Consider the following 17,794-nt stretch of genomic DNA (forward strand, 5'->3'; position numbering starts at 1 on the left):
GACATACACACTACTGTTCTACTTTAGCACTTTAGAAGTAGCTCTGGATAAGAAGTAGCTCTGGATTAGAAGTAGCTCTGGATAAGAAGTAGCTCTGGATTAGAAGTAGCTCTGGATTAGAAGTAGCTCTGGATAAGAAGTAGCTCTGGATAAGAAGTAGCTCTGGATTAGAAGTAGCTCTGGATTAGAAGTAGCTCTGGATAAGAAGTAGCTCTGGATAAGAAGTAGCTCTGGATAAGAAGTAGCTCTGGATAAGAAGTAGCTCTGGATAAGAAGTAGCTCTGGATTAGAAGTGGCTCTGGATTAGAAGTGGCTCTGGATAAGAAGTGGCTCTGGATAAGAAGTAGCTCTGGATAAGAAGTAGCTCTGGATTAGAAGTAGCTCTGGATAAGAAGTAGCTCTGGATTAGAAGTAGCTCTGGATTAGAAGTAGCTCTGGATAAGAAGTAGCTCTGGATTAGAAGTAGCTCTGGATTAGAAGTAGCTCTGGATTAGAAGTAGCTCTGGATTAGAAGTAGCTCTGGATAAGAAGTAGCTCTGGATAAGAAGTAGCTCTGGATTAGAAGTAGCTCTGGATAAGAAGTAGCTCTGGATAAGAAGTAGCTCTGGATTAGAAGTAGCTCTGGATAAGAAGTAGCCTCTGGATTAGAAGTAGCTCTGGATTAGAAGTAGCTCTGGATAAGAAGTAGCTCTGGATAAGAAGTAGCTCTGGATAAGAAGTAGCTCTGGATTAGAAGTAGCTCTGGATAAGAAGTAGCTCTGGATTAGAAGTAGCTCTGGATAAGAAGTAGCTCTGGATTAGAATCAGCTAAAGGTGTAAAGTATAAATGTAATAGTAAATGGGATTGATCACAAAGCTTATGGAAGTGATTTGGTGGCCATTTTCCACAGGTGCTACAACTGTGCAACAAGTAGTCGGCACTTGAACGCCTTTGGTGTAACGACGTGTTCTCCTCTCTCTACCTGCAGGTTCAGCTGTATGAGGACTTTGCCAAGTCTCGAGCCAAGGTCAGCGTGGAGGACACCATCTCCACAGACTCCACGCAGGAGGAGGAGAAACCCAAACTGAAGGCCACAGGCCACGTCTTCCAGGTACACCGAGGATTCATGTTTAATTTGAAGAGCTCTATTACAAAATGAGTTATCCATTATTTTAGAGATAAGATATTATGTCTACAAGGTGATTGCTTCCTCACTCTGGAACATTGCTGAGGTTTTGTTGAGAACATTTTAGATAATACATTTGAGATACTAAACAACGGCACCGGCTGTAACATTCACCCTTATGAAAAAGACATATTGTCTTTTACAAAGGCTTATTTGTATGAATATGTGGTGATGTATGATTTGCGTATAATATTCCTCCAGGCTCTGCAGTACCTGAGGAAGCTGTGTAACCACCCGGGCCTGGTCCTGACCGCACAGCACCCCGAATACAAACGCATCACCGAGCAGCTGGCAGCACAAAACACCAGCCTGCGGGACATCCAGCATGCACCCAAACTCTCAGCACTCAAACAGGTAAAAATGCTACATGGCACGCTACATGCTGTCATACGCAAAGAACCCATAACCATCACTCCGGTTCCCCCACCCTCTACAGAACTGAATGTGTCCATCTTTACACAGTCTAAACGTTGTGGTGACATGTGGTTTGTGTCGTGCAGTTGCTGTTGGACTGTGGCCTGGGTGGCGGCGGTGGGTCGGAAGGCGGCACGGAGGCAGTGGTGGCCCAGCACCGCGTGCTGATCTTCTGCCAGCTGAAGAGCATGCTGGACATTGTGGAGCATGATCTGCTGAAGCCCAAACTGCCCACGGTCACCTACCTGAGACTGGATGGTAGCGTGCAGGCTGGCCTGCGCCACTCCATCGTTTCCAGGTCAGCGGGTTGAATTTGAATTAGGTTGACTTCATCGCCAAAGGAAGGAATGAATACAGGATTCAGCCCTCTTTATATAGTATATATATAATTATAAAATGGCTCTCTCAAATCAAGCAATCTGATTGGTTCACAGCCATTGTATAATTCCAGTAACCGAGTTCAATAACCCATGGCCATGGGTTATTGGTTGCCATGGCAACTCTCTTACTAAGAGAGTAATAATAAGGCTTACCTCAAATGACAACGTAGAAAAAAAAATGGCGGAGACAGCTGTCAGATTCTTGTGAATCGATCTTCGCTTATAACTTTACTAATACTTAGCAGAAAATGATGTTTTGTACAAGAATAGATGCGGGCTAATGTCTTCTTTGCAAAAGAAAGGCTGTTAACCCCGCATTTAACCCCGCATTTAACCCCGTAACGTTAGTTGGTGTCGGGCTTTGCAGAAAGCATTCAGCTTCTCAGCAAGCGCTGAGAATGCAGCGCTGCGGCTCGAGCTGCGTGTCTGGCTTTCCAGAAAGCTCTCAGCTTCTCAGCAAGCGCCAGGATTGGCCAATGTCAACTTCAGTCTCCAGAACGATCCAATCAAATCACCCGCATGTTCTTGCGGTCCCGCCTTACAGTAGTGTTTCAACTGACTCTATCAGAATGACATGCCAGTCGGAGTCGGACTTATAGTATTATTATTATATTATCATACTTGGAAACCGTTTTATAAAAGCAATATAGCACTCGAGCTGCGTGTGTTGTGGAATATATCCCCCTGCTCAGCAGTTATCCCACTCGGCCTGCGGCCTCGTGGGATAACAGCTGATCAGGGGGATATATTTGGCACAACACACTGGCTCTCATGCTATATTGCTTAAGTATATGATAGTGCCGTTTGTTACTGTGAATACAGGATTCAGCCCTCTTTATAGTGCTGTTTGTTACTGTGAATTGACAAAGGTTTTGGGTTCTTGTTGACTGTACAATTCTGCTACTGGAGTCTAATTATAATCAAGACATCTTGCATGACGCCTTCAAAAAATGCATCCTCCATTTTTTATATATATATATATATATATATATATATATATATATATATATATGCAACCCTAACTTCCTGCCTCCTCTTTTATCTCAAGTCGTCTCACCTTTCTTCTCTCTGTGCCTCAGGTTTAACAACGACCCATCCATCGATGTGCTCCTCCTTACCACCCATGTTGGCGGTCTGGGTCTCAACCTGACCGGCGCCGACACCGTGGTGTTTGTGGAGCATGATTGGAATCCAATGAGGGACTTGCAGGCCATGGATCGTGCCCACAGGATAGGACAGGTAACTGAAGTTGATTCCAAATGGCTTATGTCAGAATTCAGGACACATTTATTTTGCAATGCATTTGCTGTGTCATCATGACCAGTTCAATGTGTGCCATTAGGCCACCAGTCAATATATGAAAATAAAAGCACCTAACCCTTGATACGAACAAATTGATACGAAGATTTCAATGGATTCTGGTACTATTGGGCATGTTAAATAACATACTGAAAATCTAACTTCCGGAAAGGGGTTATTTTTCAAGATGGTTGAATAGTAATTGAGATGGAGCCATTTTAAGCTCCCGGCAGCCGCCATCTTGAAAATTACCCCGTTCCGGAAGTTAGATTTGACTCGTCTGATCGCATTCGGATCCTCTTCTGCTTTGTTAGATTACAATTGAATATAGATGATATTGAATCCAAGATGTTTTTGGAGCTCCCAGAATAGGATGTGACATTACACCAGCGTATCCCTGATACGTTATTTAAGGTGGCTGCGAAACCGCGTTCGGCTCGTTTTACACCAACAGTCTCCTTTTTGAAACCAGTGCAAGTGAAATTCAATTGGCAGGGTGGCCCACCTCAACTATTCAATACACGATAAACGTTCTGTCATGACATCCTCTGCTCGCGTCCTGCAGAAACGGGTGGTGAACGTGTACAGGCTGGTCACGCGCGGCACGCTGGAGGAGAAGATCATGGGCCTGCAGAAGTTCAAGATAAGCATCGCCAACACGATCATCAGCCAAGAGAACGCCAGCCTGCAGAGCATGGGCACCGACCAGCTCCTCAACCTCTTCACTCTGGATAAGGTCTAAACTCCATTCTGCATTTCACTTTGATTATGCATTTTTCTAGCAACCCCTTTGAAAGTCTAGATACCTGTGCAACATACAGTATGTTCGGCTGACTCCCTCCCCACCTCCTCCCTTTCCCTGCTCTCTCCTCCCCCACATACCCCCGCTCTCCCTCCCCTGCTCACTCCCCACCTCCTCCCTTTCCATGCTCTCTCCTCCCCCACATACCCCCGCTCTCCCTCCCCTGCTCACTCCCCACCTCCTCCCTTTCCCTGCTCTCTCCTCCCCCACATACCCCCGCTCTCCCTCCCCTGCTCACTCCCCACCTCCTCCCTTTCCTGATCTCTCCTCTCTCCTCCCCGACATTCCCTCCACTCTCCCTCCCATGCTCCCCCCCACCTCCTCCCTTTCCCTGCTCTCTCCTCCCCCACATTCCCATGTTCCCTCCCCATCTCCTCCCTTCCCTCTTCCCTCCTCCCCCACATTCCACCCCCCTTTTCTCCCCTCTCTCTATCATAGGATTGTTCAATCTTGTTATTATTACTACTGTAATTGCTACTGTTGTGTCAGCTAGATTTAGCCAGACATATTTCTCTGTGAAGTCCTCTGAGACATGCTTGTGAATTAGGGCTATACAAATAAACTTGACTTGCCTTGTCTGTGTTACAAATGTCTATTTCAGGATGGAAAGTGTGACAGGGGCGAGGCGTCATCGTCTGCCTCAGGGAAGACGTCTATGAAGTCTGTGCTGGACGGCCTGGGAGAGTTATGGGACCAGCAGCAGTACGACACAGAGTACAACCTGGACAGCTTCATGCATTCGCTGCAGTAGCACCCCTCCACAACCTCCTCCCATCGCCCTGCCTGCTAGGGACCTGGTCAGACCCCGAGGTGACCCCTCCCCCCCCAACACTAATCCTACTGTGGAGATCATGTGGCCCTGGCCCAACCCCCAATGTACACAAACACACACCTTGGATAATAACAGTTAACATAACGATAAAGTTTGTCGCCATCAATCAATAGTTGTGTTCCCAAGGCAATATCTAAATATCAAAAATGACACCTATATTTTTATTGCTCTCAAAAGGATATCTATGCTGCAGCAATAATGAAGCATTTTCAGTCAATGAAGTTTTTGTTCTGTTCTTTGCAATATTTCAAACATCAGACATCCCATATTTCCTTGTTGAACCAGTTTTTCTGCAAGTAACATTTGCAAAGTTGCTAGTCGACGATAATGGAACATCGTCCCCACCCGTGACCAGCGTCTCCATTTTTTGGTTTACCTCTCATAAAGTGATGCATCTATTTTGGTTACATGAATAGAACGACATGACTATAGTCTCTCCAGCATACATACAGTGTATCTTATAGTTTACCCATGCCATATTACGACAGTGTTAACCGCTTCAGACGTGATTACCGCCGCCTCCCATCCCTCATACCTACTGCACCCTACACACAGTCTTAAAAGCACTCCTATGCCCAACCACACCTGTCAACACTTGTGTGATTTGTGAATACAAAACATGTTTTTGTGTGACAAAGGGAAAGAGGGGGAGGGGTGATGCTCAGCTTCCTAGAGAAAACCACGTCGCCACAGTGCGCTAGCTTTTTATAGCAGGCTATGTGACTGCTATGCTGTGGCCGGGGTGAGCTTGTTTGGGAGTCGCACGTAGTAGACCCCGCTACGACGACTCCCATCCTGCAGATGGTGCTAGTGTGCACTCTGCACACACCCCTGCAGAGCGCATTCACATGACTTTTGGCCATGGAAAGGTTTTTTTTGTTCACAGGAGAAGTGGGAGAATCTGTTGTGTACAGCTCCTCTGATCATGGAAAGCACTGCACTGAAGCAGATTACAGGGACTGAATCTTGGGGCCAAGCTGAAACTGGTACCTGAGACTTGTCATAAAAGTATTTTAAAAGATAATACAGACTTGTAAATATTTCTGTAATTGCTGCTTTTTGTGTAAGATGGTGGAATTGTAATAAATTCTACAGACCTTTGAAGTATGCATTGTTTTTTCTTTTGTGTATATTATACTGTACGTGATATTTTTTTCCGGATGATGGCGAAGGCTGGAGGCACCCTCTGCCTGTGATTGGCCTAGCATCAAACGTTCATGCAATCACATTCGCTTGGCTATCCTGCGTCTCTTTCTACAGTCTGTGGTCAGACAGACAGCAGTTTCGCTTGCTAGCATGCATGAAAGACGCCACCGTGTGTTTTATGTTTTTGATATAGTCTGGTCTCTGGTTTATAATGCTGCCGCTACTCTTGGCAGTGCACGTATGTAGCCTACAGACAAATAAAAAAGAAAAGATAAAAGATGAATGAGAATTGATCAAGGGTTATATAAAAACAGTGTCAATGCCCATTTACTCATTCTAACACGAGTGACATGTATTTGAATTGAAATATGTATCAGTATGTGGTGTTTGCCCAGCCCTTCATTGGGAAATGCAGCTTTATGGAGTGGGATCACGTGGAGATGGTCTTCAGAAACTTTGATGATATTGACAGTAAGTAAACATTGTTTCAGATACATGGTGTAGTTGTGGAAAAGTGTGTGAGTTTGGAAGAGGAATGCACCACTAGCTGGAGAGACATGCATCCCCCCCTGGATAAAGACATTTTGTCAATTCTAAAATAAAATGCATTAATCTGGGGCACTCTGAGAGCAAAATGAAGAGGCTAGTAGATGTGAAGAACTACACACATCACATTAATATCCTCTAGGGTTGCGCGATGTCAGCAAAATATCCATCGTGATTGTTTTACAGTGAAACATCGTTTTGAACGATGGCATCGTCATTTATGCCATCCGCCGCTGCAATGCACGTTAACAGCAGGACAGCTGAGCTCTTCATGAGACCGACAGGCAGGCTACTAGCTACTGCACAGAGCCAGGCAACTCAAGCAGTGAGCGGCTAGCCTGGGTAAACCCATCCCCCACGTGACCTGCTCTCAGACCTGTTCTCAGTCACTATGGTCTGGAGATCGAGCCATTCAAACCGATTTCTGACTGAGTACTATGAGTGTGAAGTGGAATGGTTCAATAATAACAGGTAGTTTTCTATCAATATTCCTCTAAATGTACATGTGATGCAGTGAAATATGAATAGTTAGAAGGCTTTTATTCTGAAATGCTACATCAGATTGTTACGAAATTTTCTGGGTGACCCCCCGGGGTGGAGTACTATGAGTCTGAAGTGGAATGGTTCAATAATAACAGGTAGTTTTCTATCAATATTCCTCCAAATGTACATGTGATGCAGTGAAATATGAATAGTTAGAAGGCTTTTATTCTGAAATGCTACATCAGTTTGCTCTGAAATGTTCTGGGTGACCCCCCGGGGTGGAGTACTATGAATCTGAAGTGGAATGGTTCAATAATAACAGGTAGTTTTCTATCAATATTACTCCAAATGTACATGTAATGCAGTGAAAAATCAATATTTAGAAGGCTTTTATTGTGAAATGCTACATCAGATTGTTATGAAATTGTCTGGATGACACCCTGCGGTTGAGTACTATCAGTCTGAAGTATAATTATTTTTTAATAACAGGCAGTTTCCTTGAACTATCCATTTGAATGTTCAGAAAACAGTGAAAAGAAAAAAAAGTAGGCTTTTACTTTGAAATTGTACATCAACTCTCATAGCGTGCAATTGTAATTATAATATGTAAAAATTAGAACATTTAATTAGTATAGATTTGTTCTGGGAGTGCGCTTTTATTTTGAAATCAGTTCACGCATGCTTTTACCGTAATGCCTAGTATATACCATATACACGCACCACAAAACAAGTGTGGGCTAGAATGACTGCTTTCCGAGGTGTGGGCTGGCTTGACTGCAGTAGAGATCCAATCAGAAGAGAAGAAGTTAAACATCTGTGTCTGTATTGCACATTCAAACCTTAAAATAATTCCAGAATAACATGAATATATCTTTACAATAAGTTTGGAATTTCTAATGAATAGTTATGGTTTTCTTTGACTAAGATGAGATGAAAATACTTAGACACTTAGTGGATGAAAACTTGACTAAATAAAATCAGGATGAGGTTGACTTACTAAATATGATAAGAGCTTAAGAGAAACTGGGTTATAGCTCACTCAGGTAAACATGTGAATGTTGTGTGATATGCAAAGGTTGTTGGTTCAATCCTAGCCTTAGGCAATTTCTTAAAAAGTGCTCACATTATAAGCTGCAGCAGTGATCCTTCTTTATCATCACCAGTAGTTTGAACACTGATAGAAATAAGCTGATGAAGGAGACTAGTCAGTCCCTGATTCTAGCTCAACTCACTGGTACAAATATCACCTGTCTCACTCTTTATGCTCTGTGTTATTGTCAGTGTGAATACAGTGTGTAGAAATCAGAAGCTTAACTCCCAACAGCTCATAGCTCAGTCGGCTGAGTGGCTGTGTCACTGTCTCTGTCTGACAGGTAGACTGTTGGATCGATTCCCGATGGAGGAGACATATTACAGCACTGCCCTGTCTTTAACATCACCAGTGTAGGCAGATACACAGAGCGACATAGCGCCTCCTACAGGCGGATCCACAGAAATGGACACTGTGGACAGACTGCAAAGAGATCCAGACATGTCATATACTGACTCTAGGGCAGTTTTTCAAAAATATTTTTTTACACCTAGCAGCATCAAGCACAGCACTACAAACATATAATGTACTTCCTATGTCAGTAAAATTTCAGCTCTCTGTGGTTTTCTGTCTCATAACCCTCAGCTCATGTCTCTGCAGAGGGGAGAACAGTCTCCCCCTTAGCTCCAGGCAGTGCCAGCTGAACGGGATCGAACCCACAACCTCTGGCCCCGGTGTCACTGTGTGTATTATTCCTTCACACCACCAGCTGCCCTTCACACTCACAGCTCTTCTCCGGGCACTCTTGTCTCTTCCCTCTGCCTGTCACCATTCAAAACTGACTGAGGCTTGAACCCACGACCGCAAAAGTGGCTGAGGTCTCAATATTGCCGGGCAGCAAGCCTACTCTCTGTGCCACCAAGTTAGACTGATTGAATGAGGTTTTCTCAGGGCTTTAAATCACTCTTTCCTCTGGCTGTCGACATTCAAAACTGACTGAGGATCAAACCCACAACCTCAATAGTCACTGAGGCTCAAACCCACAAGCTCCAAACTGCTAGACAGCAATCCAACTCTCTGAGCTAGTGGGTCATAGTGATTAAGACAAGAAGATTAACGTATAGTCTTTATGCATCTTAAAATATGTTTTGAACGGACCTTTTAAGTTGAATAGTATTTGAATGATATTAATATGACGTGAGTTTCTATTCGCCTTGCACAGAAAACCTTTCACTTTTATACTTGAGTACATTTCAGAGCCTGTATTTTTTTACTTTTACTTGAGTAATTAAGTTGAATCAGTACTTCTGCTTTACCAGTCTTTTTTTTACACAAATAACTGTACTTCTACTTAATCAGAGCAACAATGTGATTAAATTTGGAATGACAAGAAAAAATTACACGTCTGTGCAATAGGCTAAGTAGGCCTAAATAACTCAGATATAGGGTTTGCAATTGTAACGTTCCATATAATGAAGTATCTCATGCTTGTTGAATGAATGATTGTTTTGCACCTGCTGCTCACGTTTGAGATACTTCTGGCTCGCCTGGAAAGAAGGTGGGAGCAGCCGAGTACAGTCAGAGGCAGAGAGGGGCGGGTCATGCCTTCGCCTAGCCTTCGCCATCATGGGAAAAAAATATTGCATACTGTACATGTCTGTGTGGTTGAAGGTCTTGGAAGTGTCCTGGCAGAGTGTGACTACAGCCAGTAGAGGGTGTGTTTGCACATTGAGATACAATAATTGAATAAACCTAAAATAGACACTTATCAGTCTGATTTGGCAGAAATACACCATATTTCCAAGCACCACTCAAAGCAAATTAAACACATTTAACAGCATCTTAAACCTTCGGTCTCACCACTATGTGATAGGTGTCGGGTGTCGGAGGGCACAACTGGAGGCGGAACTCGCCATCTTCGGCTGCTTGGAGTCCTCTTTGCTCCTCCCAACGGCCGTGCAGCAATCTCTGACACAGGGAATGACAGTTGCCAAGAAACTAATTTTGAAGGAATGGAAGTCCTCCTCTCCACCTTCTTTTCAGCTGTGGCTGACAGACATGATCTCAGTTATACGTATGGAGAGACTCAGGTTCCAGAGGACAATTTCTTTAAGGACATTTTTTGTTATTTGGGACCCGTTCCTGACTTATTTCGATGAGGCTAAAAGCGGTAACTGAGTTTCTTTTGGATCCTTTGCACACTATATATATATATTTTTTTTTATCTTTTTGTAAGCACATTTTCTATGACTGTAGCACCATTTTGTAGCATTGTAATGTTGAATGTATGTATATGTTTTTATTTTCTTTTTTCCTGTTCTTGTTTTGTTTTCTTTATGTTCTGAAAAAGTAAAAAAAAAAAAAAAAAAAAAAAAAAAAAAACAGCATCTTAAAGGTACTATCTGTGATTTTTGAGAAAGATGGTTCTCATTCCCAGGTGATGAAATACTGACACTTAAGATTGAGTCAACACGGTTCTCATTTCCCCAAGTCCACCAACCCAAAACATCAGCATTTGACGACCTGGGAGAACGAGAACCGCGTTGACTTGAATCTTTCTCCAAAATCACATGTAGCTGCCTCAAAGCGCATGGTGCAGGTTGGAGACCCCCATTGCATCAAAGTGTTGTTGGAGCACTGTTCCTGAAATGGAACTGTATACCTGTGGTGTCACAGGGATGCAAACTAGTCACTTTTTCATCCCAAAATAGGATTTCTGAGTTGTTTTATGTCTGCGCTGGTATCTCCCTTATATATATATATATATATATATATATATATATATATATATATATATATATATCTTTTTCACTCTCCATGACTGCATCCCTGTGTCAGCCCTAGCAGAACATCCAGCAATAAGTGATGTCACTGGTGTTGGATGAACATTTAGAACACCATCTTTCCCCTCCATATTTCTACCAGGGGAGCCTGTGTAAAAAGAAAGTACGTAGAGTATAAGGCCAAAATGTAAATTCAGATTTTTTTTTTAGACGTGAGGACATGTCTGTTTCAGAATGATAACGGTTTATCCTTTGATGTGCTGTAGAATAACCTGCTGAATAAAAGGATGCATTAATGTGTCAGTATAAGTACAATAAGTTGCCACAGGGCATAATGCAAGTTAGTAGGGCAGCTTTTTCCCAAGCTTTGATGCATATCACAATTCTGCATAGCACACGATTACATTGTCTTTGCCATAGGCGAGGTTTCAACTTACATGCGTGTCATTTTTTCACCGTTTCAGAACTACTGATGTGCCAGAGTCAGTGTTGTAGTCAAGTCACCATATCTCCAGTCCCCAGTGTTTGAGTCCAAGTCCGAGTCACCAAAGAAGAGTGAGTTGACTCCCCATTACCTGAGTCAGAGTCTGGAGTTACTGAACATGAGCATAAATTCACATGTAGGTGGAACTGCTAATAGCTATCAATATCTTATGCCAAATTATTAGGGCCTATTACAAAAAACTAACAAAAATACACATCAATTAACAAGTCACGAGTCTCGACTACAACACTGGGCACAGTAGTTTATAGACTGGTGACTTTCTTGGAGACGGGTTATGTTAAGCGGACACTCGTGCATTCTCTTGGGCGTCTCCTAAGCAGTGCAGAGAGGGATGAGGAGAGAAAGAGGAGAGAAGGCCATGCAAAAGACCACAAGGTTTCACAGCGTCATACAACTACGTTTAATAAGATTTTGCTTATTAGTACAGAAAAAGGAAAAATTAAGGTGGGAACTACAAACTCTGAAGCAAGTAGTAAGCATTTAGCGTTGAGCTCCATGTTTTCAAATCACAGTTATACTGCAAAAAAGTTCAGACAAGCAATTAGGTCCAAGTCAACAATCTCAAAAGCCTCGCGCCAAAGATAGAACCAGTATTTCAAGTCAGGAATAAAAACCTATAAAATAAAAAGCACAGATGCCTTGGTAAAAAAAGAAAAGAATTAAAGTACATTTTCAAAAGTAGTGGGTTTGTGAAAAAAATACCAAGCACATTACCAATATTTTTCTCCATCGATTTTTGAGATCACAACATGACGAGACCTACAGTGTTTACCTACCCAGAGAACGCCCATGAAGCAGAAGTGAATATACAGTTTACTATCCAAGTCTAGTGTTACATGAAATACATATGTATATCTATAGAGAGGAATATATAAAATGGCTGTCATCATCCAAATCATTATTTTTTTCTTTTTTTTACACCAGTCATCCCTTTCAGTTGCACATACAATTGTTTTATTGTGAGGGGAGAAATAGTTTGCCGGGTGAAAGCAGGGGTGTGGGGGGGAGGCTAGTAAATACTTGGTGGTATGGCGTATAACACTTGACCCCCCTAGGAGAGAGAAAGCTGCAGGGCACGTTCAAGACATCAGGGGTTGGTATTCGCATCAGCTGTATAAACTGGTAGAAAAGGCTGGGCCAGAAATAACTATCACATTATAAGCATTGGAAAATGGGGGGGGGGGGGATGTCAGGCTGGAGGCTCCACCAGGTTATGGCAAAACACAAACTCAAGAAGGTGGGGAATGTATAAATTCACACAAATAATGCAGAGGGAACCAGAAATAAAAAGTATTCAGACCAAAACCTCCTCTGGATAATCAAGATTTGACAAACACGCCATCCCCAAGCCCCCATATATTCATCTATACAGTGCATTTCAACAGTTACATTCATCCTTAAATACAATCACACACGCTTGCCCGTATGTTCTAACCGTGTTCTGTAGTATTTGTTTAGGAGTTGCCGTGTTCATATTTCACACTTAAGGAAGTGTTGAGTCGTCTCCCACGGCTCTAATACGTTCTCTACTGCACAAAGTGGGGATGAAGTATTGTAGTGTTAGTGGTAATAGTAGTAGTAGTAGTAGTATTTGTCGTAGCAGAAGCGATGTCAATGGTTAAGTGGTGTTGTCCAGCTTCCACAATTATATCACAACATACCCGCGTGTACGCCTTTTTATTTTATTGCCCGTTCAATTTGTTTACATTGCCAATCACTTGACATGACCAACCACCATGCTGTTGTTTTTGTTGTCTTTTTCTCTCTCCATAGATCATTCTTTACACTAATGTAGCAACATCAGCGAGTTAACACATAATAGCTGATAGCATTTCAAGAATCTAGACACTTTAGTAACAATATTACAAAGGTTTTTTTTTTCTCAGCTTCAAAAAAATGAAACAAGTGAACAAACAAAAAAATAAACTTGTAAAGAATTAGCATCATAAAATTAATTTATTCCAAGTAAAAATACAAAATAATATTAATGACATTGACCAGATATGAAAGTCTCCCCCAGAAATAACTATTAATGGTTGAGAAATAAGTCTGTAAAGAAAAAATATGAAATAAAAATGAAAATATGTAAATATGTTTCTTATTTAGCAAAAAACTTTCTAAAAATAATGAAAATTTCTCAGTACAAAGGCTACATTACTACTGGAAGGTACTAGCAGGTAGAGTAGGTAAATACACAGTAGAAAATGATTTTAGTGAATCACAATGCTTGCAATGAAAATAATTCTGCAATAAAGATTTATGCCTCTTTTTTCTTATTTTCTTCTTTTTTACAAACAGTACAAACAGTATTGCACATTACAACAAAGAATCAAGGTTGTTAGCCTTAAAAAAATGGGACTAATTCAAGTCTTGCGTAAATAGAAGGCCACCATTCAGTTGATGCACCTTGGGGGCTTTCGATCAAGTTACAGGTGAAACACTTGTGTCTTTTTTCCCATGTTAAAATAACATTCTTGTCTCTACCTCCAGCTGTTCAGTGACTCAGATGTCTCTGTCTTTTTCTCCCAATGATGTCATATCAGGCCAACAAATCAGGGTCATGTTGCTTTTTTACAAAACAAAAAGGGAGCACATACTTTTTAGGAAACATAAAAAAGTTCTCTTAAAAAAATAACGAACAGAAGATCTCTTTCACAACTCTGGTCAGCATAGTAAATGATTTGATTATAAATATACAAAACGTGGGAAGTAGGTTCAGTTTTCTCTCTGAGCACCTGATATTTCGTGAAGATCTCGTCTTTGTGAGAACTCGTGTTGTTTTTTTCCTCGACCAATTCGACCAGTGGGACGCTCACGCCAACCTCCTCTGTAATAAAGTAGACTGTACTCTCGCTAACTACGTCATTTATATTAAAGTTATAAAGCTCTAGCTCCTTCAGTTGTTGTCATTTTTCAAAAAAATAATTTTTTAAAATAAACGCAAATAAGCATGATAAAAATAAAAATAAATCAACCATCTGTTAAATCATTTCTCTCGAAGAATTAAATTAATATATATATTTTTTTCATCTGAATAAACTTACTTAGAAAATATCAGTTTCTCTCCTAATATATTTCAAAATTGAGGTATTGCAAAAGATCTTGTCAGTCAGAAAGCACGCTTTTTCGTCTTTTTTTTCCTTTTAACAAAAAGAACTGCTGACTGTCGAAAACTGTTCAGATACAAAGAGTAGTGCATAACAAATGTCTATCATAGAGAAGGAACAAACATAGAAAACCCTTCTGGGTGGGGAAAGAAATGTCACAAAAACACCCAGAATTCACTTTCATAGGGATACTTATTATTACTCATGGTTAGCCTCTTTTTAAGTCTTTTTTTTTTTTTTTCCCCCCTGTCAGTAAAAAAGTATCTTCTGCTTAGTTTCAATTAGTTGTCTTTGACAAGACAAAAAAAAACATCTATCCTACAGCAGAAACAGTTTGCGACTAAATTGAGAGAGAGGAGGGACTGCGGGGCGACAACGGGACAATCACAACTTCGCGGACAAAAAAGGGGGAGGGGGGACGACGACACGCATACTCGCAATGATGTAGGATCCCAGTTGGATTGTCCCACAAAACTGCTTCAAAAAACCAGTGTAACTTTAGACCCCACCCTCCCCTAACCCCAGCCCAAAAACTCCGCCTATCAAACCCGAGCCACCCCAACTTCAGCAGCCAATACTTAAGTTTACTGTGTATCGCATTCAGAACTAGTAAGTGCGACCCCCCTCCCCGATCCCACCCCACATCCCAATCCCACCCGTGTTTGAACTGCACCCCCCCCCCCCTTGATTAAAATCCACCATTTTAGCAGGTCAATTCTACTTCAAGCTTTGCAGGAAAAAAAAAATCTGGATAAATATGGTAACCAAGCCAGCACATGATCTGCATGCTCTGTTATTTCCAACACCCCCCCCTAGCCATGTAGTGAGAGTGTGTGCAGTCTCCAGTAGCTTCAAATGTTTCATCTCGTCTCCCGCTCTCCATCTCACTACTGCCCTCTCTCCTCGTCCTTAGGTACTGCACAGATGCATCCACCTTGCACCTGGAAGAGCCTTTTAGTAATGAGCGCAGTCTCTTCTGTGGGTAGCTGTGTGTGTGTGTGTGTGTGTGTGTGTGTGTCTGTGTGTGTGTGTGTGTGTGTGTGTGTGTGTGTGTGTGTGTGTGTGTGTGTGTGTGTTGAAGTCGGAACGTGTGTGTGTGAGCTCTTTGGTTACGTTCGGGGACGTGAACTTGCCCTTTTTTGTCAATGGTGGTGGGGTGGTGGTGTTGGTGGGGGGGGTGGGGGGAGAAAAATAAAATAAAATAAACTCAGTTCTCAAGTTAAGCTCACATTAGTCTGTCTTCTCTTCTCTACGTACGTCCTGGTCAGACTTTTGAGTTGTTGTTTTTTCTAGGTCTGTTTGTGTGCGTGAGAAAGACAGCTAATCTGTTACGTGTCCGTGTGGTTGGTGTGTGTGTGTGTGTGTGTACAAGAGAACATATATACTGTGTGCATACACTAGTTATGAAGTTTCACAGGACTTCTATGTCGGACATCGACGACAGTTAAAGCGAATCACAGTTCTAGGCATACTCAGACCTAACTACATACGGTATAAAAAATTGCACAATTATTATATCAACAATCACTGCAAAAAAGTACTTCACCTATCATAGACAGTTTTTTTTAAATGGTAATCCTACATTAATTGAATTTCATGATTATTAAGGTTGTTTCCCCCCCCCCCCCCCCCCCTCTCCATCATCATCTGGATGTGTTTGCCACCTCTTTTTCATTTGAGAGGAGGGGAGAGGACCGTCTTGCTCTGACCGCTCGGACGCCATGATTCCTTCGACCGGTCCTTCCCTGTTTCGGTCCAGTTCGGCGCCAGCCGTACGTACGTACATCTTATAGTGTGTTGTGCAAACATGGGCAGAGTTGAATAGTAGACATGATACGGAAAAGTCTATTGCATGCAGCAACCTGATTTTGAAATAAACATGCAGTTAGGGGCCGCCCATCCCCACCCAACACCCCCCACCCCCGCCGTTGTCTAGGGGTGCCCCCCACCCCCGCCACCACCGCCCCCCGGCGACAGCTCGTCATCCTAAAACACCAGGCGCCTCTCTAGATGTGTTGTGTTTTCTTTTGTTGTTGTTATTATTTTACACCCTACCCTGAAGAAAGTACTTATGGTATCTTGTTCATACCATGGATTTAGCAGCAAAGCTATTGCAGCATTACATTTACATAACACTAAAAAATAATGTTGTTATAAAAAATAAGGACCTAAAAAAAAATCTAAAGCAAAATAATCTTGATTGCGCTCATGAGGTATTAATATTAATATTTTCAGAGTCAAAATTGAGAGCGAATATAGCCACGTGTTATTTTTTTACTCTGGGCGTTATGGGCCCACACTACTGGATAGATGTTGAATCTTGCTACATCTTATGCCACCTATGTTGCTTTTCTGTATGCGTTAAATTTAGTTTTTGCCTTTGGTCATTATTTTCACTAGGGGCAATAGAACTACGATTTTTGAAAATAAGTGCATGCTCCTTTTACACCAATTTTTTAAATGATCTATGTACGTATAGATAGATACAAAACAAAAAAAATATAATATATATATTTTTAAATATGTCCCGCCTCTGTCAGCACGGTGGGGCTCAGCAGGTCACAACCGCGCCACCCGGCTGTAAGTACAGGGAACTGAAAACAGCCAGGTGTCTAACAAACATACCATCCTGTGTGTGTTTAGTGAGATTTTGTGCCAAAGTGCAAATTCTAAGCTGATAGACTTTCGCGATTCATTTCCCCCGCAATGCGTTTTCAGAGGGGAACACTAGACGATGAGTTCGGAGCCGTGTGGTTTTGAAGAAGAAAGTCCCGTGTATTTTGATGAAATCCCCCCTTTTTTAGTTGCTTTTTTCACAAGGTGGTTATGGGGAGCGGGGCGGAGTAAGGTGGGGGCAGGAGGAGGGGGGGGGGGGGGGGTTGCAGTGCTGTCCCGGGTGCAGTGGGGGGGGGGGTGGAGGCGGGGGGGTTTCGACCGGGGCAGGGCTGTGACTCCCGGGCCGCCCCTCTCAGCTCCAGCGGAAAGACACGTGTCGCGGGCGGTCTCCCCCCTCCTTCACCAGTGGCTTGTGGAACTCTCGGCCGGCGCGCGAGTGGATGCTGGCCCAGCAGTACTCACAGTAGTACTGCAGGCAGGTGACGTTGGCGCAGAAGAAGGGGGCGAACTTCCCGCCGCAGCGCGCCCCCTGGCACTCGTCACACATCTGGTCGTCCAGGACGTACGGCTTCACCTCCACCTGGGGGGACAAGGGAGAAGGGAAAGGCAGCACTTTTAGCTCGGTGCCGTGCGCAGACACACCGGTCGAAATGTGCGTTTTGGAGCGCTGCAGAGTCGGCCGTTT

The 17,794-nt window shown here is 42.7% G+C and overlaps 2 protein-coding genes across 2 annotated transcripts in view; one reads left to right on the top strand and one right to left on the bottom strand.

The window, feature by feature from the left end:
- btaf1 (BTAF1 RNA polymerase II, B-TFIID transcription factor-associated) overlaps positions 1–5,942 on the top strand; it is a 35,179-nt gene extending 29,237 nt beyond the window's left edge. The window contains exons 33-38 of the mRNA XM_083658081.1: positions 969–1,091; positions 1,368–1,520; positions 1,667–1,878; positions 3,040–3,199; positions 3,825–3,995; positions 4,663–5,942. Of these exons, the coding sequence (XP_083514207.1) occupies positions 969–1,091; positions 1,368–1,520; positions 1,667–1,878; positions 3,040–3,199; positions 3,825–3,995; positions 4,663–4,812 (969 nt within the window). The 3' untranslated portion in view covers positions 4,813–5,942. The remainder of the gene's footprint in view (positions 1–968; positions 1,092–1,367; positions 1,521–1,666; positions 1,879–3,039; positions 3,200–3,824; positions 3,996–4,662) is intronic.
- Positions 5,943–17,390: 11,448 nt separating this feature from the next.
- Positions 17,391–17,794, bottom strand: part of cpeb3 (cytoplasmic polyadenylation element binding protein 3) — a 57,279-nt gene continuing 56,875 nt past the window's right edge. The window contains exon 8 of the mRNA XM_083658641.1: positions 17,391–17,689. Within this exon, the coding sequence (XP_083514767.1) occupies positions 17,462–17,689 (228 nt within the window). The 3' untranslated portion in view covers positions 17,391–17,461. The remainder of the gene's footprint in view (positions 17,690–17,794) is intronic.

Source organism: Poromitra crassiceps, assembly GCF_964638095.1.
Source record: "Poromitra crassiceps genome assembly, chromosome: 22".
NCBI classification, from domain to species: Eukaryota; Metazoa; Chordata; class Actinopteri; order Beryciformes; family Melamphaidae; genus Poromitra; species Poromitra crassiceps.